The 26,035-nt window shown below is 32.4% G+C and overlaps 3 protein-coding genes across 11 annotated transcripts in view; 2 read left to right on the top strand and 1 right to left on the bottom strand.

Annotated features, from left to right (window-relative positions):
- Positions 1-1,686: 1,686 nt before the first annotated feature.
- Positions 1,687-25,255, bottom strand: LOC140670026 (venom serine protease 34). Of its 2 annotated transcripts, none has more exons than XM_072900377.1 (8): positions 25,033-25,255; positions 3,412-3,623; positions 2,985-3,203; positions 2,703-2,901; positions 2,383-2,583; positions 2,129-2,280; positions 1,888-2,044; positions 1,687-1,821 (listed from the first exon to the last, which is right to left on the bottom strand). In XM_072900377.1, the coding sequence occupies exons 1-8, from the start codon at positions 25,061-25,063 to the stop codon at positions 1,796-1,798; spliced, it is 1,197 nt and encodes a 398-aa protein (XP_072756478.1). In that variant the 5' UTR covers positions 25,064-25,255; the 3' UTR covers positions 1,687-1,795. The 2 variants fall into 2 exon arrangements, with proteins under 2 accessions (XP_072756478.1, XP_072756479.1); XM_072900378.1 differs by having other exon boundaries at positions 1,888-2,014.
- On the top strand, positions 4,434-7,582 carry LOC140670023 (centrosomal protein of 89 kDa). Its single transcript, XM_072900373.1, has 8 exons — positions 4,434-4,534; positions 4,624-4,756; positions 4,832-4,891; positions 5,014-5,272; positions 5,523-6,127; positions 6,202-6,689; positions 6,796-7,048; positions 7,126-7,582. The coding sequence occupies exons 1-8, from the start codon at positions 4,449-4,451 to the stop codon at positions 7,393-7,395; spliced, it is 2,154 nt and encodes a 717-aa protein (XP_072756474.1). The 5' UTR covers positions 4,434-4,448; the 3' UTR covers positions 7,396-7,582.
- Positions 10,585-26,035, top strand: part of Shot (dystonin-like protein short stop) — a 109,494-nt gene continuing 94,043 nt past the window's right edge. For 3 of the 8 annotated variants that reach the window (XM_072900357.1, XM_072900356.1, XM_072900353.1), the window contains exons 1-2: positions 11,082-11,992; positions 15,983-16,288. In XM_072900357.1, the coding sequence (XP_072756458.1) occupies positions 16,186-16,288 (103 nt within the window). In that variant the 5' untranslated portion in view covers positions 11,082-11,992; positions 15,983-16,185. Of the gene's footprint in view, positions 10,997-11,081; positions 11,993-15,982; positions 16,289-26,035 lie in introns of those variants that run through there. The other 5 variants (XM_072900355.1, XM_072900354.1, XM_072900369.1 and 2 more) reach the window with 5 other exon arrangements.

Raw genomic sequence — 26,035 nt, 5'->3', positions numbered from 1 at the left:
GCTCTAAAGAATTTTTTTGTTATATTATTGAATGGGATACTGCGTCTCTTGGGGAAAAAACCGTGAATTATGCGGAGCAAACAAATAATACTCGCAGGATCTATTCGCCGAAGTTCTTACGACGAAATATTCGTATGATACTGGTCATACATATTAATTTCCTCTTGAAATTTTTTTTAAAAAACATATAAAAAAAAAACAAAAGATATCAATTTTTTATACGTCGAATAAAATCGATCAGGTCATGTAGCTTTTTAAGATAAAATTAAATTTCTGTATTTGTTAACCATTCTTTCGTTCTCACGTGATACAAAATTATTATTTGATATACTTTCTCTGCAAAAAAAAAGTATATCTTTTTGCGAAAAGTTTTCATGTTATATGGAGTTTTTCCGTCGCGATAGGAAGAGTATCTATTTGCGTACTATCATTAGGTTAACAACTATGTCAAGGATATTATCACAATACATATATCGAAGAAATCAATTTGTTTAATAAATCTGTGCCGGACACGAAACTATTATCACTAACCGATACGCGTTCGTAGAACATTGCCTTTGCACAAGAACACTTGATATTGTATTAACACACAGTATGATAATTTACATTGTGTGAATTATAAATATTTATCTCTTTATTTATAAATAATCGAAATAAAAAATATAAAAGTTTTCTTTATAGAAATCAATTTTTATTATGATAAAGACTCCATATTTTCTATATATAGATCGAGGATTGTTTGGAATATGAATTATTATATCTATTTATATCATACATTTTATTTCCCTTTTTCCCTTCCTTCTCTCTCTCTCTCTCTCTCTCTCTCTCTCTCTCTCTCTCTCTCTCTCTCTCTCTCTCTCTCTCTCTCTCTCTCTCTCTCTCTCTCTCTCTCTCTCTCTTTCTCTCTCTCTCTCTCTGTAAGCACAGTAAAAGAGGACGATGTAAATCTTCGGTACATATACGCCATGACAAGTAAGCTAATATGATACTACATTGGTCAGTGTAAGTGGACGTTTACCATAGATTCCCTCCTATAGACGGTTTAATGTCACATCCTCATTCAGGAACTTATTAATAATGAAACATTGTTTACGATCCGTTAATGTTGATTATTGGAAGTAGAAATTGCTATTAAAGATAATCTACGGTTTCATAAGTGCACACACACACACACACACACACACACACACACACACACACACACACACACACACACACACATACACACACAACTCTTGAACTAATAAATTTATTATATACAATTTTCTCTCTCTCTATAACTCTATTATAATAAATTTAAAATTTAGTGATTTTGAAGCATTATATATCTTAATATGCGTCGAAATATAGTGTTGTAAATATTTACTCGAGAAACTCTTCAATATATCTGTTCAAATTATTTAAATACACACATCAGACATGTGCTACATAATAACTTAAATTGAATATTCAAAGTTCCATATTGAATCTATTCGAGATTTATTAAAAGCTATACATATAATCTAGGTCTGAGAATATCGATTGCAGCGTCTTGGCTGAGGCAGTAGATGAAATATATTTACTGTATGACGTTAAAGATATAAATCAGGAATATGTATTTTATAGCTCATAAATACGTACATCAAATAATTCATACATTTTATAATATGTCATGGAATATCTCTCATGGAAATGAGTACACATAAATACATTACGATCTATATATAAATATATAATAAGTTGAAATAACTTTTACATAATAAATAATTTCTACGTAACAAGTAATCTTTTTTTTCTAGATTGTACTTGTTCCTCTTTATTCAGTCTTACAGTAATTAGTACCTGTAAGAGAGTAAATAAGATAATGATAACGTGAAATGTGATATAACATATATTTCATTTACTTACCTGACGTCACATCAAGAATCCAATTTAAGTAAGTGCCGATACGTGTGTTGATTCCTGGATCATTATTACCGCAACCGGACCCGGAACTGATAATACCCACGAGAACTTCCCGTCTCGTCGTCGGATTCTGCCAAAGGACGGGACCACCACTGTCAAACTGTAGTCAAATTTATAGATATACGAACGATAAACCTTTTCTGCAATAATTTTACAGAATTTGCGCAAAAAAATACTGTGCTACCTGACAGGCATCTTTCTTTTCTCCATAAGTACATAACTGGCTGTATAATAAATTCGGTTCCCATCGACGACATTCTCGATTTGTGATTACGGTTAACGTAACTTCCTGTAAAGTTTTTGATTTCATTCCGCCTAATTGTGTTGTTCCCCAACCTATATTTCGATTAAATTAAACGCATCAAAAGTTTATTATGCAATTTTCGTGAAACAACGAAAATTAATTATTTCTGAAAACATGTAGTGAATATTGCTTGCCTAATAAGTTCACATAATTTCCTGCGAAGGAATCGGACTGATGTTGAAACGGAAGACAAGCCGGTCCTACTTCCTCGCTGAAGCTTATAATGGAATCCGTCGTTACCATGGCTATGTCATTTTCTAAGGATTCATCGTTGTAAAGAGGATGTATGTCTAATTTGGATACTTTGTAAAGATGCGTGGCATTTGTGTCGGATCCTGAATATAAATTTAATAATTAAAAGATTAATATTTTTAATGATAAAAATTGAATGAAACTATTTATGTTTTATTGGAAAATTTATAGGTCTCTCTTTGATGAGGATAAGCGCCTTTACCTGTAGAAAGATCGTGATCCCCCACAAGTACGCCCACGTTACTTGTATTTCTATTAGTCAAGCAATGTGCGGCAGTCAAAACGTGTCTTTGCGATATGATGGTTGCTCCGCAATATACGTCTCTTTGAAAAGGATCAACGAGACCAGCCATCATGGGATATTCGTTCACTCCAGTTTCCATACCTCCTACTATTTTCGTCTGCGATAAATTCAAATTAAAACGATATGTGTTCCTGTGTTCTATTTTTTTTTTTATTATTCAGTTTTATTCGGTGCACGCACCGGATTTTTCCATCCGCATCTACAATCATCGTCCTCTGGTTCTTCGATCGTTTGTAGTTCGCATAAAAACTTAACTCCCGATGACCAGAACGTGGTTGATAATTCAATGGTCATGACCTTTCCTGTCGATTCTACGCTAAATGTCTCATTCCCGCAGTAGGAATTTGCCACGGATTTATTTACGTGTACAGTTAGACTGTCGAAGGCACATTTGAAATTCTGTGAAAAATATTGTAGATATTATCGTGAAAAAAATTTCTGATTTATTTGTGAATTTTAATTATTGTAGTAACAAATATGTTTAATTTTGTTTTGTTGACTTAAAGCTTAGAAAATGAAATTATATTCTTTTCACGAATGCAGACTTGATTACGGTAATAAATATTTTTCAATAATATTCGATTTTTTTACAAACACGGAATCTTACCCATGGTACGTTAAAATTATTGCATATTAATTTCATCCTATAGTCACTTTCCGCAATCCACTTGCAGGACTGTCGACCTTTGGAAACGTTGGGATAGTCAGGATTGTACACGTAATAAATGCTACCAGGTTTTAAATATTGGAAATAGTTGCAATTTTGATACAATGAGCCATTTGATATTATAAAACATAACGATAGCATGAATAGTCCAACTATAAAAAAAAAAATGATTTGTTATTAACAACTACATGTGTGTACGATTTTACAAATTTTCTTAATTGTTACAGATGTAGGAAAAATATTGTATATTGTGTCTCATTCAATTTCCGTTATCAATCATCAGATATTCTGTGAAAATGGAAACGTGTATAATATAACTTTTTATCAAGGTCGTTCTATCTATAATTGCCAACATTGAAATTACCTCGGAAATGATAATGTTAATTGTGTCAGCTGTGGCCAAGTATTACCTAAGAGTATCTCAAGAATAGATTATTACGACATTATTACATAACTAAAATATGTATGTTTAAACGTCTCCATAAAATGTACGAAGTCTTTCTACTTTGCTGTTCCCTTAATCGTAGAAACGAAGAAGTTTAGTGGTAGAATATTTCGTTGACAATAATCGATGAAATCAAATTTGCTTGCAAATCATCGTGTAAAACGGTACAACTCAGGGACAGGCAGTCATTTTAATAAGAACTGCATTGCGGTTGTTATCGTATATCGCTCGTTCAGACAAACGTATGGGGACAAGCTCTCTCGTTAGGTCAATAGACAGTTCTGCCAATGTTACAATTATTACAACTCATGTAAAGTCAAATTTTAAAACTCTATAATCGAAAATAATTTACGCGCTATAATTTGCTTTTGTAATCGTACGAGTTTTAACGAGAATAAATTGAACATAAAAGTTATATAGAGTTGGAGCAATTTTATTATAAATGGCAATTCTCTCTGTCTCTTTCTTCTCGCTTCTCTCTCTCTCTCTCTCTTTCTCTCTCTCTGTCAGGACCCACGTTGAATGAACTTGAATGAAATGTCATACGCATGCATATGTCGCCTATTCATTGATTCGCGCGACGTCCGTTTTCATTATAATAGCTGACCGTACATACACGTGAGAAACTATTACAAAATTTACTTTTATCGCCATCTATCGTAAGCTGCGTAAAAGTTATCAGGACAAAACCTCATATAAATGTGCAGACTAGTGTCATCTGACGTAACTTGCTGGTACTACGTCGCTGGTTGCCATGGTGGTCGAATCAGCTGCGCTCAAAACACAAACAAACCTAAGTTTTCCAAAACTTATTCAAGATTATTGTTAATGCAATTTCAGGTATTACGCAAATGACGTCAGAATTGCATGTGCAAATGACTCTTTAAAAACTGTTATTTGTTACTTGTACTTTAGCAGCAGATGCAGACCATGCCAAATCGCGATAACAGTACTGATAAACGTAATAAAGATAAGGTAACTGGTATAAATATTTTCAAAGAGTATGTTTTTTTCTATAGTTTTGTTTTATAAAATAAGTTTTAGTATAAATGTAATACTTTACTTTATTATCTAACATAATTTTATTACAATTGCAGCATAGCAGTCGTAAAGTCAGTGAAAATGAACTGGAACCAGTACACAAGCCATTACATCGTTACAGACGATTTCATAGAACGAGACGTCATTCAAGAGGTAATGGTGAATTTGAAGAAATAACAGATAAAAATAGAAACCATGAAAATGTTGCATTACCTAAGAAAAATGGCAAACATAGTATTCAAAAGAAAATTGATAGATTAGTCGAAGAAAACCGGATATTGACACTGAAACTTGAAAGTTCTGCGATAAACCCTGGTAAATATTCTCTTTTTTTTTTTTTTATAAGCATAGTTTATTATAATATAAATAATATTTACTAATATATTACTAACTAAAAGAATAATTGTAAAAATTCTCAATCTTTAATTATAATATAATTTTGGAGACTATTACAGAATTATAATATTTCTTTTATAAGCATATTTTATTACAATATAAATAATATTTTACTAACTAAGAGAATAATTGTAAAAATTCTCAATCTTTAATTATAATATAATTTTAGAGACTATTACAGAATTAAAAGAAAAGGATTCTTTAATGTCAAAAGTCTGCAATAAATATCACAAGTTGTTAAAGAATCACGAGAGTCTTCAACAAGAATATGAGAAACTAAATGCCATTTTGACAGAACGTGAAACAGAATACCATCGATTGCATATATATCACAAGGAATCTATTGAAGCTTTACAAAAAGTAGAGAAAACTAATTCCAACCTTCTAACATTTAATCAAAGATACAAGTCTGAAAATGCTCAACTAAACGAAGATGTACTGCTTTTGAAAAATGTGATATATCACTTAAATGCAGAGTTAGGAAAATATCAAGATAAAATGAGGGAATTGGGACAAAATGTGCTATCTAAAAATATTAATGACATAGATTATAAGAGACCAGCAGACGATATCAAAAAAGTATTAGAATCATGGGGTTCTGTGAATACTCATGTATTAGGCCCACTTTTAGATGCTTATGAGGAAAATCTATTGGAGAAACAAGAACTTTTAAATAAATATGAAGAGGAAATTGCAGATTTCAGTACAAGATGCAAAGAGATTATCGCAGAGAATGAGTGTATGCAAAATGAAATGGAGAAATTAAGATCAAAGGTATTCTAGTTATAAAAATTTGTTTTAATTGTTTATTGTGCACTTAACAAATTATTGTAGTAAAAGTTTTCTAGTGTACCAGGTATGCAGATGAAGTCAAGATGATATCCGAGGATGCTGACTTACTCAAGGAATTGAACGAGTGTTACTCAAAACAAACTGCTCATCAGAAACAAAAGATACACGAGATCCATACATTATATGAACAGAAAGTGCAGACAATGTCATTTGATAATAATAGACTTCATGAGGAATATCTGGCGTCAAAGACAGAATTGAGCAGTCTTCAAGGGAAATATGATCTTCTTTATAAGGAGTATGGAAAGTTACAAAACGACAATACGAAAACGATACCTATCCATGTTCATAGCGCTGCTGTTGACGAATGTAGACAGCTATTTGAGAAACTGAAACAACAATATGAAACTGAGAAAGAGAAAGGAGCCACTCACATTAAAGAATTGGAAGAATTGCACTGTCAAAGTAAAACGCAATTAGATGTAGTTACAATAGAAAGAAATCAATTGAAAGTGTCGAATAAAAATTTCGAAAAAAGTTTAAAGTAAGTATATTAATATATACTTGTTGTAGATTTCTGAAATTTTATAAATTTGATTTTTATATAGCGTGCGTTTACATAAATTTTTAATTTTTTTCTCTTCTCTTAGACGTATGCAACGAAAACTGGAACATTTTCAAAAAATGGCACATTCTATGCAGGTATCACGAGATTCTTTCAAAAAGCAATTGAGGAAGACTACAATGTACTGCGAGGAGTTGTTCAGCGAATACGAAACAGCAGTTGCCGAACGAGATAAGCTGGTTGCACTTTTACATGAAACAGAAAATGAAAATGCAAGTATTCATCTTCTCGGTGATACTATTACGCAACGAGTAGGTCATTTAAAAGAACAATTAAAGGTATATAAAATACATATATATTTATGTATATTTCATTATTATTGATTTTTTAAACATGATTACATTATTATTGTTAGATTGTACACGAAGGTGCTAAACAACAATTAGCAATGGCGGAGAAAAATATGAAGGTGCAGCAACTGGGAGTGCACCGGATGAAAGACGAATATCATCAAGAATTGCAACGTCTCAAACATCTGTTAAGACAAAAAGAGGAAACAATCGGACAATTGCAGAAAGAAATTAGCACTACTCGTGAAAACTTGGAACATGTGTGGAAGACTGTTGCTGTGGATAATAAAAAGAGTAAGGGAGTGCTGAAACATGTGAAGATTCAGCACGTTTAATAAAAACTTTTAAATTGATTATGATAGAAGTGTAAAATGAATGTTGAATTTTATTCTATATAGAAATGATACACTACTAAAGAAATGTCACTGCCAATGTAAATTTTACATGGCCTAAAATCGATTATCACAAAAACGATATGTTGTCTATGAATGAAAACTAGTCATTGTATAATATATGTGTAACATAATTATCATATTGAATATAGGCTTTTTGTAATATTTATTACATAATTTTATATATATATATATATATATATATATATATATATATATATATATAGAGAGAGAGAGAGAGAGAGAGAGAGAGAGCTTACAACAATTCTACATTATCTTCTAAATTTATATATAACATTAAGATATCAGAGATATCGATTGATTTAACGTTACATCATGAATCAAAAACGGTACCGACTGATCATCGAGATAAAATGTATTCAACACGATAATGACATACCATGTGTCAAATATACTTAAACGCGTTTACTCATTCAATACTTAGAGGAAACAACAGATTTATCGATAGTATCACCGCCTTTATTTAGTGGTGACATCAACCGCGGCAAAAGGTTTTGAAGGTTGCTACTTGCAACGACAGAGGTAACGCCGGGAACGAAAAATTGTCAGCTCCCCACTTATATAGGAGTGATCTCACATTCCATTAATATTAACATGCAAGCCGTGTACGTACTCTCGTAATCGTTTTCTCGCATCTTGCATTTAATAAGCAGTTTTTGTTGAAATGTCAGATTTTTCCTTGGAGCGTCTTATGCAAATAATTTATGGACTTTTTTTTGGCTCGATACTATGCTCTAATATAATATGCAATTCAGAATATTTACAACGCATTACGTTAACATTATTTAATGAATCGTTTCAAAAATTATTTATAAATAATATACATTTTAATAATTTAACACATTTTCTTAATTGCGAAAATTAGTGTCAAGTCTTGCTTCCTTTACTTTCAATCAGATAAATAAATGTTTATTTCATAATTAGCTGCTATATATATATATATATATATATATATATATATCTTATGCAATATGAGATTATTTATTTAGGAATAATTTTTAATATTCATTATAATAATTTGAATTTGATTTGAACATTAAAACATTTGTTCGTTTAGTCTCATACTACTTTTTCTATCATTATTCTTTTTCTCATCCTAAAGATTAAATATATTTCATGTTACGAAATGCAATTGTAAAACGAACAGATGTAACTGACTGTATCTTTCGATATTTCAAGAATCGCAGTATTCGATAGATTTTGAACTGTGATCAGTAATGTGTCGCAGAGAATCACGGAGTCGTTCCGTACATTTTTCACAATTTTTTTTTATTCCAAAGTGAGTCTCGCGTGCAAAAAATCACCGTAAATGTCTCCGACAGTTCCGGTCATTCGTTCGTAATGGGTTTGTATAATGAGATAATGGCGTAATAAGAATTTCTGTTATTCATCAATATCGCAATTTCCGCTTTTTGCGTACTCGGAGGTTCCCTAACTTTTTAATATTTCCTCATTATTTCCTCGTTAAAGTTCGTCGATAATGCAAGTATCACCAGATATATATGTACATGTCATTGTTCTTCTGTGATCAGCTGTATCGATATTATATCAATCGATTGTACATACCAATTATAATTTTTAAATGCTGCAGTATAAATTTAAAATAGTGATTTTATAGGTAAAAAAAGCCGAGGTCTCCTTCCCTCCCCCCCCTCCCCCCCTCTCTCTCTCTCTCTCTTACACGCACACATACATACATACATACATACATACACGCACACACATAACTTGCAGAGTTATATGTATCAAAGACGTGTTATTGAAAGCTATAATTATAATACGCAGAATTCTTCGATCAAACCACAATTATTTCTATTTTCTAGCAGAAATTATTGAATTAATATTGTACAAAATTATTAAGAATATTCACTAATCTTTTATCTGAAAAAAATGACGTTTTACTTTTAAGAAAGGAATATTATTTATAACTAAAATATATTTTTTTATCTTCGTAATAAAATTTTCATCGGAAGTATTAAATCTTCGAATCAAAAGACATTATAACATCAGACGTAATAAAGATTGTTAGTTTTTTATTGCACGGCTTGACATTCGTCGTAATATTAACATTCTTTCGGCTATTAGAGCAGGATAGTCCAACTTGCGACGCCGCGTGAGCGAACAAGAGAGAAAGAGAAAGAGAAAGATAGAGAGAGTGAGAGAAAGAAACGCGCATGTGATCGCCCGTGAACACCTAGTTAAGGTTAACTGCCACGCTGGTTACGACGCATGCCGGTTACACGACGCAACACGCATATTAATTCAAGAAACTAGTTCTTGCACAATATATGCGTGACGAAGATATTTCAACTGAATCCACAAGGATACTAAATATCGTGAAGGTGCCGAAACCAAAGAAACTGAAATGCTGAAGGTTTCGAAATTAGAAGCGAGATGTGAAGTTATTATATTGCGTTGCAAGTAAATAGTTTTTTATCTTTAGTCTATTTATTTTTTTATATAGAAAAGAAAATGTAGGGATACTGTGCTATACTTAAAAAATTCGTTTCATCATAATTACCGTCATTATAAAGAATGATAAAAAGTCAGAGATTTATATCGTAAGTATTCGTATTTTAATCCTTAAAGATCACATGCAGGTCATTTTTTATTCTATCGATATTTTAACATTTAATAGAGGACTTCAATCAATAAAAAAAATGTTAAAAATTTATTATTACTATATACATGATTATATTTTCTATAGATGTCAAGGAATATAAATAGATATTTGTACATTTTTCTTTAAGACAGATAAAACTGTGACAAGACTTTTGTGACTCACATGTGACCAGGAACAGAGCAAAAAAATGTGCTCTCTATAAGGATTAATAAAAGTACAAATTATACAATCGCTATATATACTATATATATTATATATACGAATAGAAATCGGAAACTTGTATTTTTATGCGACAATGGCACGAAACATCTCGCGAGTGGTTCAAGCTAAAGCTCTCACGATTGAATATTGCGACAGCTGATATAAATTTGAATCGAATATTCGCGGTACTTGACGAGCCGCCCCTGTCGCTCCGATCGGCCATTTTCGTGGCGCTTCGGGCGGACTCGGCTCAAAGCAAAATGTCGTCTGCTAGACGCGTCGTCCGTCGTCCGTGTACGACCGCGGGTCGGGCATTCGTGACGCGAAAATCGTGGCGCGATAAGCTGATAATGCGCGGCGGACGCTCGCGGCTCGACGGTCACTGATAGACTTTATTATTGCGATCCGCCACGTTTGCCTTGCGTTAAAGCGGACGCGCGTTCGCCGGGCGATCGTCAGAGTGCCAGTTCGGTATCGTCGTCGTGTGTGCGTGTGCGTGTTTATGTGTGGGTGCTCGCCGCCGGTGGAGAAACATCGATTTTAGCTTGTTTTCCATTCTCACGAACGCCCGGACCAACGACTATCGTCGACGATCCACGCGTTTTGCATCCCGGGGGTTTGTCACCTCGCGCCCTTTCTTCGTCCTCGCGGACGATGAGGCGGTGGCGCACCAGGAAGCGAGTAGGAATTATTTCCAGCGTAAGTTTCTTCTTTTTCTCTCTCTTTTGTCTTCCCCTCTCTCTCTCTCTCTCTCTCTCGCTCGCTCGTTCGCTCGTTCTCTCGTTCTCTCTCTCGGATGTCCGTTGTCGCGGTTCGCTCGCTTTTCCCTCTTTACGCGTGGCACGCGTGAATTATCATCGTCGCGTGGCTCCACCGCCGTCTAAAGTTAGTGGAGACTCCAACTAAGCGGTCGCGCCGACGACCGACGACCGACCACGGGAGGGAGCGACGCATGAGAACGCCGGAAGTAAGTCGAATCCTCGTTACACTTGGCGAACGGCTACGAGGTTAGTCTAACCGTGGTTTACACAGCACGGTGTTTGCTGCGAGAAAAAAAGAAGAAAAGAAAAGAAGAGCGCGAGCGCGACAACGTATGTGCGCGTTGCGTTACATTGTTTGACATTGTTTGACAATTGAACGACAGTTGCGTGCGACGCTCGTTTTTTTTCTCTCCAAATTCGCGTGGAATGGATTTATTACTCGCCGGATCGATTCGCGCGTCGAAAGTCCATGTATCGTGAGTGCATTTCTATCGCAATCACATGTTGCACGCGTATCATCAGGGATAACGAGTGCAAAAGTGAAAAGTAGATACGGGAGATACTTTTTCAAAGCGATGAAGAGTCAGTTTGTCAAATATTCATGTTTTGTGAATGAATATTCTTACTTTCGCTGATTTCTTAATTTAATATTACGTTACACTTATATGAGAAAGGAACGAAGAGATGTGGAACACTGATAAATCGATATGACTAATCCTACTTTATTCGCGCAATTGCAGAAAAGTAGACATTGTCTACTCCAAGTCCGAACGTACAGTGCGAGTTTTCATTGTTTTCATGCTAAATTAATTCGCGATATTAAAAAAGATATAGATTGTGCAGTGATTAATTTATAGTAATCAATTTTACGCAAGCGGCGAGCTTTATTGTGTAAAAGAATCACGATAGCAGTGATAAACGGATCGAAAATAAGGTAGGGTGTTGATGATAGATTATCATTGAGAGTCAATGGTGTTTTTCTTTGAAAGGTCGTCGTGTCGTGATTTCTGATCGATACAGATGGATTCGCGCAAGTACGTTTCTCGTGTGCTGTTTTCGAAATATCCCGCGATCTCGGAAAGTTTCGATCGATACCGGTTTCACGTTTCCGCCGACCTTCTCGTAAAATTTATCGCTGCCGCAACCCTCGACCTACATACATATGGTGCTATTTGAAACCAGGAGGACTTTCCGAAAAAAATCGCAGATATGTGTCGGCCGATCGATAAGCGGCGTATTTAATAATACAGATAAACTTTCTCACCCACGCCATGTATGTATATTTACCTTTTCATTTTCGTATTCGTATAAAAAAAAGTAAGATTGCATTATGAGATGCGTGTCTCGAAAAATTCGCGATAATTTTAAACGATTTTGTTCATTTGATTTCACTTTCATTCATTTGATTCATCACGATTTTCATTATGAGATGATTAATTATGAGATAAGATTATATCGTTCGAGTTTCCAGAAGAAATATTTTTTCTTACAAAATATTTAGAGTGGTTTAATTTTCCAAGATAATTTTTTTTTTTTTTTATAGAAATGAAAATATAAAAAGTAAATATTAATTTTTATTGCATTATAAATTTTGATTAAATCTTTTCACGATTTTTTATTATAATAAATTCAAATATTCACTATCAGTGACAACTTTTCATATTAGCTTTATAAACATATTGAAACGGCAAAGAGGTATGAAAATATTGATGTGTATATGGAAAGTGTTGAAACATTAATATTCATGATGTCTAAACTGAATCAAAACACGAGCTTATGTTCCGTTTGTTACTTTCTAATCTTCAAGTAATCAAGTAATGAAATAGGTTGTATAAATAAATATCTACAATTTTTGTACGAAGCTAAATGTCATAAAAAATTGTAAGTTGACATTGTAAAGAGGCCTGGTATACTCTTATCTTGGTCTTTATCGGCACATTTACGGGTAAACACATGATATCATTTTATTTCCTTGGCATGCAGATCGCGTTAGAGATGAAAGCTCCATTCGCCGCCAATCATGCGATGAGAATACGACGGTTAAAATTTAACCGGTAGTGGTATCTACATAAGAACACGTGTCATAGGCTGAATCTTTTATCTCGTGCGTGTGGTGAAGTCGCGACCGGCTTCTACAAAGCGAAAGATGTCTGAGCGGCAGATGTCTGAGCTTTCGTCGGCGACCGGTTATAAAACGTATAGCACCCTCATGAGACTTCCTTAATGGTCGCTCTCGTAAAACCAGTAATCCCAGAGGCGTCGCTTCGTCTTTCAAACAATAAGCAAAACTATCGTAAGCTGTGTCGATTCGTACGCGCGTGTTACGACTCACTAATCTCATTAAAATTAACCGGTAGTATATTGTTGAAGCGGAGGAAGAGCACGAAAAAAAATGTACGTATTTTCGGATCTAATCCAATTTTATAGTTATTTTCGTTTTCACGCTTATAATGACGTTATATCTCTTTAACGCGATCAGATATAATTAGAATTGATCGGAAAAATCCAATGAGTGGAAAAACAATTAGTAAATTTATATTCTCGATTTTATTCAATAACAGAATAAATAAGAAAAAAAACTATAAAAATGAGTAATATATAATATACTAAAATAATTTTTATATAACTTTATGCAAAAACATTTCTGTTTTAATTAATAAATTTTACTAATTATTATAGTTTAAAAAAATGAAATCAATATAATAATAAAGTCTTTTTTCATTCAAATTAATATGTAAAATTTTTAAAACAAAAATTTTTAAAATAAAAATGTTGCAAAATTTAATTAATTTTTAGTTTAATGAAAAAATGTAATAGTAACAGAATTAACATTTTTTATCAATATATAAATTCATTCGTGTTTGTCATTCAATATATTTTGAAAAAAACCTAATTTATTTGCTATATTGATTCCTAATTTATTACGAATTTTATTTTGGAATTTATAAGCTTAAATTAAAAAATTCTTTCAATTGACGAATATCGATAAAAATAAATTCTATTTATTTTAACATTTTTAATTAAAAAAAACTATTTTTTTTTTTTTTTTTTGGAAAATACTGATCTTTACCACTGACATGGATTTTAAATTTAGAAAATTCTAACGCTGACAATGAGTATAATTAAATAAGCTGATTCCTTTTTATGAAAATTTCGACCGTGCGACATTTCGTGCCCCTTCACGCGAATCGCTCAATTACGTCCGAACCGGCATTATTTTACGCGAATCGAAGCTGTTCGAAGCTTGTAAGTGGAACGGATATCCGCGTCGCGTCGTCGAAAGCGTTGTAGAGGAGGAAAAAAAAAAGAAGAAAAGAGCCCGAAGAGCTCGCTTCCACGCGCGCTACCGTGTTCCACTTCTTAATTACACCCGTGTACGGGTTTCGCGTCGTGTGCATTGCCTCTTCCATTCATAGCGATTTTCTCGTAGACGAATATGCGCGGCCTTAATGGTGGCCTCGTTATAACGGTGGCGATTTGATGTGATTTAAAACGAGCGCGCGCTTTTGTTTCCACAACGTTATAATCAGTTGCGTTTGATAAGGAGAGGCCACGTTTACTTCTTTTCGATTGTTCGCGATAATTCAACGGTATCGCCGCGAATCCGGCGACTCGACACTTCCGGAAACTCGATACGATTGCTTAATAATGCGAATGGAAGTCCATTTGCTCGATGGGTTTGACCACATCGTGGAATAAAAGTCAACGTACGGAGCTCTAATGAAAGAACGAATAGTGTTTTTATAGCGGTTTTTACATCCAAGATGTTATTGTTATGTAGATTGTGTATGCAGGGTTCGCAGGTAAAGTCCAATGGGTGGAAGAATCCATGGTAAATTATGGATTTTATCCAATAAACTGACAAAAAGATATTTTTATTTTAATTCATAAATTTATATCAATTATTGTAGTTTAAAAAAGAATGAATCAATATAGTAATAAAGTTTTTTTTTTATTTAAATTACTTGTAAAAAGTATATTTTTAAAATAAAAACTTTGAAGATATAAATGTTACTAACAATTTTATATTAATTTTTATTTTAATACAAGAAAAATACAATAGTGTAATATAATTAAAAATTTTTACCAATCTAGGAAATACGAGTTATTTATCATGGAATTTATTCAACAAAAAAGAATGCGGAATTTTGCCAAAGATATTAGTATACATATTGTGTATGATATGTGAAAACAATACACATGAATTATGTCCAATCTAAATACAATGTCTCTAATCGACACAAGAAAATAATGATGAGAATTCTTACGGTCTGCAAAATTATTATTAAAGAGAGATTTACATATAAAATTCAAACACCACTTTGGCCCTAAATATAATAAACATAACAATGTGATGAAACTCGCGCGTTGCTCATACATATGTACGAGTGTAATTGATATTCCATCAAGGACAAGGTCAAGTGCCTCGAGACCTCGAGGTAGCTTGTATTTTCAATTCGTCTCCTAGGCAGCCGGCGTTCTCGGAAACGTACGATTCAAACACCCCGTATAATAGCACCGCAAAACGGCCTCAATGAGTGGGGTGGGTGCGTGCGACACGATTCGTAACCTCCACAACCCTCGTAAATTCCCCCTTCGTCCTCCTTCATAGAGGGTTTAGAGCCTCACGCGATCTAACAGAAAATCTAATTGTAAGCGCTACTAAGGAACGGGAAATAAAATATTATTCCGCGCAGAAACAATGCATTATTCCGTTATTACACGCGTTATTTTATTCCAGTCTCGATTTATTTTCTCTTACGTTTCGCCGTGCGGATGTATATACATATATAAATACACAAAATGTGTAAACAAACGCGAGATCGACGCTCGCGTGATCCGCGCAAAAGCAAAGAGAGAGAGAGAAAACGAGAGGTAGTGGGGAGCGGGAAGGCTGAAAGTGTGTGTATTACGTTTTTCGCAGCAGTAGACGCACGTGCGTCGCGACGCACGTGTCGCGTGGGCAGTAGACAACGAAAAGCAGCAGATCGGTCGTGTAAACAATGTGAATGAACGGCCGCGTTACACGTGACATTGTAGTGGTGTAGTGGTAAAAGGACATTGCCATCGTAGCGGCTCTCGAGCATGGTGTAAAGAAGAACAATCAGCTGCACGGCTGCGGGGATCATGGAGTTCGAGCTGGACGGCAGCCTGAAGGAATGGGCGAAGGACAAGCCATTGAGCATCCTGCAACTCGATCCAGCCGACCGGGCTGTCCTGCGAATCGCTGGTGAGTAATAGTGAGATTGCATCGATTTCCCGCTTTTTATCTTCATTGTACGCCTACGGCAGATGAGCTTCTTGTGTGTATTCCGGGATGTTAAAGTGTATTTTGCGATATTCTCGTGTCTAATCGTGATGATACAAGAAAAAGTCATAATTCTAGTAAATATAAAAGCCTCGTATATATATATATATATATATATAAATATAAAGTATAAAATATTTATATAAAAGTCGAATAAAAAGAAAATAAAAAAAGTAAATAAGATTTACATATTAATAAGTAACGTGAAATCATGCGATTGATTTTCATAATCAAACTGTTAAAAAAATTACGAGTATAGTATATAATTATTACTATATAATAATAATCATATAAAACTTAGATTTTATTAAATAGATGAATTAAATAAATTTTATTAAATTAATTTAAAGAGAATTAAAAAAATAGATAAAAGCTCAAAATGATGTTATCAAAATCTTTTTACATTAAATGATTTTATAACTTTAATCTGTTTGGTTCGGAAAATAGATAAATAGATATATAAAAAAATATTTTTTATGACAAATCTCTACACAGATCGTTGATGCAAAAGCACGAAGCAATAATTGCAGTATTTTAGCATCTCAGAAATAACACGTAGGAAAGGTTCTTTGCCGTTGAACTTGATTCTCTACCAGTTTCTTATTCACATGGTGCAAATGCACGGTGAGTTTGCAAAATCTAGAGACACTGCCCGATGGGTGCTGATTCATCTTAATGCGTTTGCGTTTCCGTCGCAGCGTGCATTCGTAGAGTTATAATGTTAACAAACATTGACATGACATTCACGAACGTGGCTACTTTTAGCCGATGGTTATTTACTTTTCGCCGATAAATATAGCGACAAGATGCACGGTCGCAGTGCAGTATAGTGCGTGTGAAGTATTGTCTGAATGATTTTATCAATTGATTAAATGAATTTAATAAATTGATTTTTTTTTCATTCCCGGACGATGATCGTTAATTCAAAGTATGTATTGTAAACATCCGCGATTATAGTCTGATCACGATCAACGTCGACTCTACGTAGTTTATCCGGTCGAACAAAATGTTAAATTGTTGATGTTATTTCGGTTCGAAACTGTACACAGAGCTTTTAAAAGCACTGGCCTCAACAAAGAAATTAAAAAGTTTTGAAAAGTAATAAATTTGTAATTGATTATTAATCAATTATATAATGTGCGTTAAGCTGAAATATCATTTCGTGGAAACTCATAAGCAATTAAGAGTTTTCTTTATTTTCAATACTTTTATATTATACAGGGTGTCTACTCCCTGGAAAAACATGGAAAACCTTAGGGATTTCTTTTGTATCTGACAAAATCAGAGAAGTATCATGGAATTTTATTAGGATTCAAGGAATTTTTTCGAAAATTCTTTTTTTGATAATTTTACTCTCATATTATAAACCTAAACAGTCAGGTGTGTATGTGAAACTTGTGTTTCACTTTGTAGAAACTCATCAATTGTTAAGAGTTCTGGTTTTTTTAAATAATTCTAGAGCTCTTGATTAAACAAAGTTCTGGTAAACAAAGTTCTATTAAACAGAAAAAATAGCTCGGAACAAACTAAGACGCCAAGTCTCACGCTGTCTGCTGACAATTTTTTTAGCATTTCTTATCAGATTTTAAGCGTTTAAAAATTCTACAATAGCTTTATAAGAAATTCTATGCGTAAAAATTAGAATATTAATTAAATGAATTAAATCCGGATACCATATAAATATCAAGGTGAGACACTCGTATTTCTGCTCGTCTGTAATAAATTAATTGTACACGTATACAGAAAGCATCATTAATGCTTTTACAAATAATTTTATGCGCATATCAATATATTTATATATTTTATACGTAATACATAATGGAAAATGTTTGTATTTCTTTACATGCATAAATTTATATATAAAAGTATTAATAATCTTTTCTGTATATTATAAAAATAATAAATTATATATTTATTTTATTATTTGTTAACAACTATGTTGATATGCGCATAAAGTTTGTGCATCAAAATACTTGAATAATTGCAATTATCTTTGTAAAACATAATACTCCTATATATTCGTATATACATATTATATATATATATATATATATATATATATATATATATATATATATATATATATTAAAATCAATTATATAATATAATAATATATATAATATTGCAAAATATCGCGCGTGATTTCTTGTATATATGTTAATATATTTTATGATTACAAATGTTATGTATTTTAATTTTTATTATTGTATTTTCTCCGTGTAGAGAAAAATTATTCTTGTATTATTTCATCGCGGAGCAAAGCATACGTTTCCATTTGGATATGTGTGAAGCTGACGTCTCACTTCTTAGAAACTCATTAATTGTTGAGAGTTTAGGCTTTATTCTTAATAATTCTAGAATTCTTGATATATTAAACAAATAATACCGACCATTAAAACTAGAAATCTCAACAATTAGTAAGTTTTTACGAAGAGATACACCAACTTTATACACATCAATTAGCTAGTCAAAAAAAATTATACGTTTAAAATATATTATAAATAAATAAATGTATAGATTTTATAGTCAATGCTTAACATAATATTGAATATGAAATTATATATTCTTTGTAATTTTTAATGATAAAGGAGTGAAAATTTTATGCAAGTAAAAAATGTTCGTCTTATAAAAAGATTTTTCAGTTTTTTTTACTATATTTATAAATTTAGCATTCTCGAGCTTGAAACTTAGGAGGCTGTGTGTTTTTTCTTCGCATGAATCAAAACATTAGAAAATTTATTTTAGAGACAGTTGTATTAAAAAAAATCTTGAAAATATTTTCTTTACTTGACACAAAAATATCTAGAAACTCAGGGAATTTTTTTACAAAATTTGAGTAGATACGTTTTTATATATCCTGATGGTTTAAATAAATAATTCTAGTTACTGAATCAGAAAATGCAAAACTGTTTATTTATCAAAAATTGTAAAATTATTGAAAATAAAGCTAAAATTTTTTATTATTTATGAGATTTTGAAATGATACATAAGCTTTACACACGCAATTAGATAAATAGTTAATGTATAATATGTAATAATATATTTAATATATATCTTTTTATATAAATTATATAAAAAAATATATAGCAAAAATTATAATTTATTATACGTTTTATTTTGCGACATACTTTCTCCGAGGCAAACATAAGTGAACTCATCGTTTGCTACAAGATAGTTCAATTAGCACGTACTACTCTAAATTCATTATGCACTTTAGCGTAATTTGACACCACGGGGATATAGATGCCCAGTCTCCGGCTGTATCATTCGCATGTAAATTCTTCTCCCATGGATACTATGATATCTTTCTGCAGCATGGGAAACGCATAGAGCGTGACAGTGAATATTTTTATTTATTTATTTTTTTTTAATATTAATGATATAAAAAAATCATTCGTAGATAAAATTAGGATACATCGTTTGACATATATTTACTTTTTCTATGTAAATTCTTTTACTCAATATTTTTTTAAATATTTTTACGAAAAATAAATATTAAAATAAATTTTAGAATATATTATATTCAAATAAATATAAATTCAATAAATAAACTTGAAAGATGTGTGACATCTAGAACATTACAATTTTGCCTAAAAACATTTTTTCATTTTATAAATGTCTAAAAATATTCGCTTGTCACGTTTTACGCATCTTATCTTGTAGATTGAATCACTCATAACTATTGTCAATTGACATTATCATTAATTGAATCTTCGTGAGTTACATTGTCAAAAGAGAGTGGTCAGATAAGAAACTTCGAATTTTCTTTTGACATAGAATATACTTGTCTATTTTGATGATGCTTAATTTGTGTCTAAATTTTACTTTATAATGCATGTAATATATTACTATTATAACGTATCTATAAAACATTTCTATTTAACACAATAGTAATAATAATGTAATCATATATGTCTTTTAATAATATTAATGTAGAAATTATTTATAGAAACTTGCCTCTATTTTGATTACATATTTATTTCGCTTTTACTATTTTGATTGATGAAGATTGTGTCGATCAACAATGACCTTCGTAACATTGAATAGCTTGAAGTAACATGCAAGAGTGCTTCGAATTCAATTGTACAACTAGTTTTCTGACGACTCTGCTCCTTCGCTGTCAGTATTATCCCAGAGATGATTAGGGTCACGTCAAAAGTAATGGATAATGAGTGAAATTGATAGTCCGCTATTCTCTAAGACCTGTCGGTAGTAGTCGGTGCATAAAGACTTTGGGCGCTACCTTCGGATTTTAAAAAAAGAATTATAATAATATATCTCTCTGCTTGGCAAGACTAACAAACTTTAATAGTAGCCTGAATAAATAAACAGTTTTTTGCGGTTTCTTAAGAAAAAAAATATATAAATCTTTTTTTAATCTCTAGGCAATTAAAAATACTAGAAACGATTAATTGTGATTTCTATTTTTTTTTGCCTTTACCGTTTTATCATTTTACTATTTTTGTGATTTATTTTTAACAAGACTGTTAATTCTTGCATCGAGATGTTTTGAATAATTAAAAATCTATATTTTGAATTTATTAAAGATCGTGTGCAAGAAATCATTTTTGGCATTACACAGTGGCATTAAATTTTAAATTTAGCACAATCCTATCGCGTGTCTGTACATCGTGATATCATCGGACCGGGACCTTCAATGAAGGGTGCTGATGAGAGCAGAAACTCGAGATTACCCTGTAAATATCGAGTTGCGCGTCAGAGATCATCTTACCGCGATAATTTTTTTTTTTTTTCCACGAACTTCTCTTTTTTTTCAGCTCTCTCGCTCTTCTCGTCTCTTCTATCGTATCAGTAGGTTTGGGCGCGTTTAGACTCGTCGGATTATTATCTGTCTCGGATGTCGTGCATGATGCTGCGTGGGAGTCAATAGTCTTCATTATTCGAGAGGTCTCGGACGTATACAAATAGACAAAAATTGTAGGGATTGAATGAGCGAGGGTTAAAGATGAATGACCATAAAATTTACATAGCAGAGAGAGAAACGAATATATATATACATATATAATTTCTTTTTTTTTTTTAAATTTTTCCGCCAAGCTTACATGTTTGATTTCTTATCGCGAAAATGTATATATAATTTGATGTGCAGAACACGCGTATTAGTTGGTGTCAAGCCTAGGCTTAGTGTCAATATCTTATATATCACATATGGATCTATTCGTTAAATATTAATGGCCCGTGGCAATTGAAGTTTGTTATGCGCTATTAGTCATAAGGTGGTCGGTAGCGCGTTTCGTAGTCGTCTATTTGTATAACGATGATGTAATGCAGGAACTACCTGTCATTGTTGCGTAATTGAATCATAACGTGTCTAGCGCCATAAATCATCTGTAAAATTTTTCTCAGTTGAAAATTGCTTTTGTCAATCGCGTACAATTGTGTCAATTGATTTACCTAATAACAGAACTTTGAACTTTGATTTGAAAATATAGAGAATTTTTATGAGTCTTTTCTTTCTCTCTCTCTCTTTCTTTTTACGAATAAATAATAGATTAAAAAATACAAAAATACAAAAATTTCAATTATTTTACTGCACTATATTTTTAAATCGTTTTAATTCTATAAATAAATTGATAATATTTTACATGATATAATGCAACATAATTACAAAAAGGTCGACCAAGTCAAGAACTATATAGCGTTCTATATAATGCTAGTGTATATAGTGTTTAAGCTAGATTTTCATAGATTAACTCTTCAAGCTGTTGACAGTGGCATTGTTTTTATTTACTGGTTGGCCTGGTGGAATCGCTGCATCTTTTGCCGTAGGAAGTAGGGACAGGTTAGGTCAGTTCACATTGAGCCACGACCGTGGAGGCGGCAACAGGTGCTCGGGTCACGGTTCGATGCCCGGTTATACGCCATCAGCCGCCTCTCCATTCGCCTCTCTGCCTATAGATAGAGTTCTATGCTTATGCTTGTTGCGCCCTCCACTTTTAATTATTGCCAGCTGGACGACTTTTTCCGCGAGAGCACAGAAAGCCATTTTGTGATTAGAATTTACACGTCGCGATATCACGATAATTATTTAAAAAAAGTGTAGGCTCTAATCATTTTATTATATTTTACCATACCTAACCACAATATAATAATATATATAGTAAAATAATATATATAAAATGTATAACAATATAAATTTTATTATATATATTTCTATATATTTCTTGACATTTGTAAAAAGAAAAAAAAAAAAAATGATTATGAACAACAAAAGTGTTAAAAAGTAATTTTTTTCAGCAAGCCCTTCAGGATATTTTATTGTTAAAATATCGATAGACTCAAATGTGACCTTTTTTTAGAAGATTAATGTATAACCTTTTCAGAAATTACTTTTTTCCCTAACCCGTCCAAAGTTTAATTATAACATCAAAAAGTTTAAATCATAAACTTATATAATTATATGGATTTTTTAATTAAAAATTTATATAATAAATTATATAAGTTTTTGCATTAAAATTTTTGATATAATTAAACTTGTTGAAGAAAGAGGTGGAAAAAAGAGACAATTTTCAAGTCACTTTGCAAATATCCTCAGATAAAAGTAAACGAGGGGATGCGTGCAAAATACTCCTCCATGTGTCAACGCGTAAACGTAGAACCCCGGTTGTTTAAACGCACAGACTCTTTCTTGCATTCGAACCGTGCAGACTAAACGTACGTGTTACGAGGCGTTCATTCGTCGCTATGCTTTTAACGCTCGAGCACGAAGTCCTAATGTAAATTTAAACCGCGGACAATGATCACCCTCGAGTCACACTGCGGCTTTTCGCATTAAGTCCATAATTCTCGTACTCTAGAGATCTAAAGACCTCGCCGTGATGTCGCGCACGTTTCCACATTCTCTCGTCCAATCTTCTAAAAAAAAATCCAAAAGAGAGAGAGAGAGAGAGAGAGAGAGAGAGAGAGAGAGAGAGAGAAGTCGCAGTAGATATCACGCCGAGTATATATACACACAATATAATTGTCGCATAATTTGTAGCACAGAATTGATATCTTTTGCGACGCATCGTAGCACATGTCGCGTAACGTCACGTTATAAATCTATGTAATGCGCCTGAGTGGAGAAATATAAGTAATTGATTCAATGGAGATTAAGCTCATTGGTCATATAAGAGCTTCTTGTTCTTTTCAATCTGACGCGATCTGTCATAATATTATTCGAGCTTTTTTTATTATTTTTATATTTACACAATTATTTTCTTTTTATTATGTTTAAATGGCAGTTTAAATTTCACAAATTTAACTATACTTGTATCACTATATATAATATTAGATATTAAATATAAATATATATATTAAAGACAGAACACGCTGTTAATATCAAGAATTTAACGTTATTATATATTTTCGAAAATTATGGGCGATTTACAATTTTGCAACATTTTTTTAAACATATTTTTCTTCTCTGTAAAGACTTTTGCGAGATGTGAATGATACTTTAGACTACCGCTCGGGGCTTGCATGTTCCTTTGTGGTGTCGGTTGCTATGTAAATACTATGTACACCCGCCATATACCTGACGATACCGGGGTGCTCATTCTAACTTGTTGACACCTATGTTATTATTATTTTTACATAATAATCACAACTCTGAATTATCACGAACGACTTGATAAGCCTTTCTGGAGGCTTTTTATTAAAGTGCCGTTTAAAAAGAAATCTTTCTTAAAATTCCTCTCTGCATTTAAGAATTTTTATGTTATCAATCGCGATTGCTTTCGTATAAATATGAATATAAAAAATAATCTTTGATTATTCTATTCTCTAATATACATATATCAGAATATGTGTGAATACGACACAACTAGAATAACAAGGCTGTAGTGAACTAGCGAAAAGTTTCGCTCGGAATACCGTTATAGAAGCCAAAGGTCAGACGAGTTTGTTTTACAGATGCGAGAGATTTTATTTTTGGTTATTCCTTTGTTTGATTTAGTGATGAATAAATAATAATACTAAACATGTAAATTATACGTGTTTTAATTTTTATTATAAATAATTTATATATGTATAGTATATAAATATATGCCGAAGGGAATATACTTCATTCTACTTTACCGTCAGGAGATATCGGAATGTCTTGAGAACGTTACATCCATCCCCCATCGATACCATAACGTTTTACCGCACCATAATATTATTATCATATAATGTCGATGATACTTGCAATCACTGATGAATTTTTTGAAATATTATTTTTTAATATTACTCTGCTTTGAAAAAATAACATGACAAATTTAGAATATCAAACACTTTTATAACGTTGATAATTATCTCTCACTTTCATCTCACTTTCCTTCTTATCTTTCCTCTATATTCTGACTTTCAAGATTTGCTTCACTTGTGATATATGATAAGACACGTGCGAGAATGACGTGTCACAGTTGACAAAGTCACGCTTGACGATTCATGCAAATGTCTTTTATGCACGTTGGTTTTGATTTCGTAAAAGTCGATTTTGCACGAATTTGTTCATTTTTTAAACCGATTCGCTTATGAATGTATTTGTTTCGGAAACATATTAGAAATTTATAATTTTTTTAAAGGAATTTATTGAAATGTAAGTATATATATCTACAGTCCGGATATTTAATACTTGTAATAACAATTGTGAAATAGACTTATACAATCTAATGAAAGCTTACCTTGTAGAATATTTTTGAATTTCTGTCGCATATTTTTCCACTTAAATAATATATGATATTCTTGTAATATCTAACACCTACTCTCTGTTTCAATGCTCGAATAAGTTTTAAACTCACTTATAAATCACACACAAGTACTTATTTAATTTTTGAAATTACTAATAAGTTACTAATAAATACTTTGTCCACGATTGATACACTTGCAACGGAGCGTGAAAAATAATCGCCGTCCAACCATAGACTGATTTTATACGCGAAGCCAGCGTATTTATATATTTGGAGTAATCATGGTCTCATCATTGTACAGTTAGGAATGTCAGTTAAAACTTGTTGCCAGCTACATAAAACGCGAATAAGTTGAAAAAAAGCTTGAATCGTAACCGGTAATATTGAACATCTAACGACGAACCGGGAGATTGTGGTAAACTTATTGGCAATTTTTTTGCTTATTTAAATGTTGAATGCAATTTAATCTATAATCTCCAAGAAATGAGACGAATTTTCCGTTAGTCTCTTAACAAAGTTGATAAAAAAAGAATTGGATTTAAATGCATATTAAGTACATACAACGACAACATTTAATTAAGATAAGAGATTATTAACGTAGGGTGAAAAATACTTTTCCAAACATTAATGTACAAGTTCCCGGTAGCAATTTATTAGCGGCCACCCAATTACTATTATACATCTTCCGTTTTGAATAAAAGTATCAGTCGCTGATCAAAATTAAGCATCTTTAAACACGCATATTGTCGAGGGTTACGTGGCTGCGAGAAATAACGCGTGACCCCGCCGAGAAGATTTGACCGATACTCTCTTTCTCTCTCGCCGAATGTGCATAAAACAGTCTCGCCACGCATTTCTGGGTGGGGTGCGTGAAAGATGACCGATGCTCTCTAAATAGTAGTGGTGCTCTCATACGTGTGTCTTCCACTTGACCAGAAGCGAGTGCTTCTCCGAATCGAACTCTAAAACATCGTTAGGAGCCAAATAATCGGGCTGT

The sequence above is a fragment of the Anoplolepis gracilipes genome, chromosome 10 (genome assembly GCF_047496725.1).
Source record: "Anoplolepis gracilipes chromosome 10, ASM4749672v1, whole genome shotgun sequence".
Taxonomy (NCBI): Eukaryota; Metazoa; Arthropoda; class Insecta; order Hymenoptera; family Formicidae; genus Anoplolepis; species Anoplolepis gracilipes.
This window is presented reverse-complemented; position numbering and strand designations above follow the sequence as displayed.

What these genes read in the sequence shown, in the direction of transcription:
- LOC140670026 (XM_072900377.1), bottom strand. Translation starts at nt 25,063, where the DNA reads ATGCGACAGAAATTCAAAAATATTCTACAAG. An exon ending in ATAATTTTAACGTACCATGG is followed by an intron (nt 3,204 to 3,411) that starts GTAAGATTCCGT and finishes TATTTTTCACAG; the next exon opens with AATTTCAAATGTGCCTTCGA. An exon ending in GGATCACGATCTTTCTACAG is followed by an intron (nt 2,584 to 2,702) that starts GTAAAGGCGCTT and finishes ATTTATATTCAG; the next exon opens with GATCCGACACAAATGCCACG.
- LOC140670023 (XM_072900373.1), top strand. Translation starts at nt 4,449, where the DNA reads ATGAAATGTCATACGCATGCATATGTCGCCTATTCATTGATTCGCGCG. An exon ending in TGGAGAAATTAAGATCAAAG is followed by an intron (nt 6,128 to 6,201) that starts GTATTCTAGTTA and finishes AAAGTTTTCTAG; the next exon opens with TGTACCAGGTATGCAGATGA. An exon ending in ATTTAAAAGAACAATTAAAG is followed by an intron (nt 7,049 to 7,125) that starts GTATATAAAATA and finishes TATTATTGTTAG; the next exon opens with ATTGTACACGAAGGTGCTAA.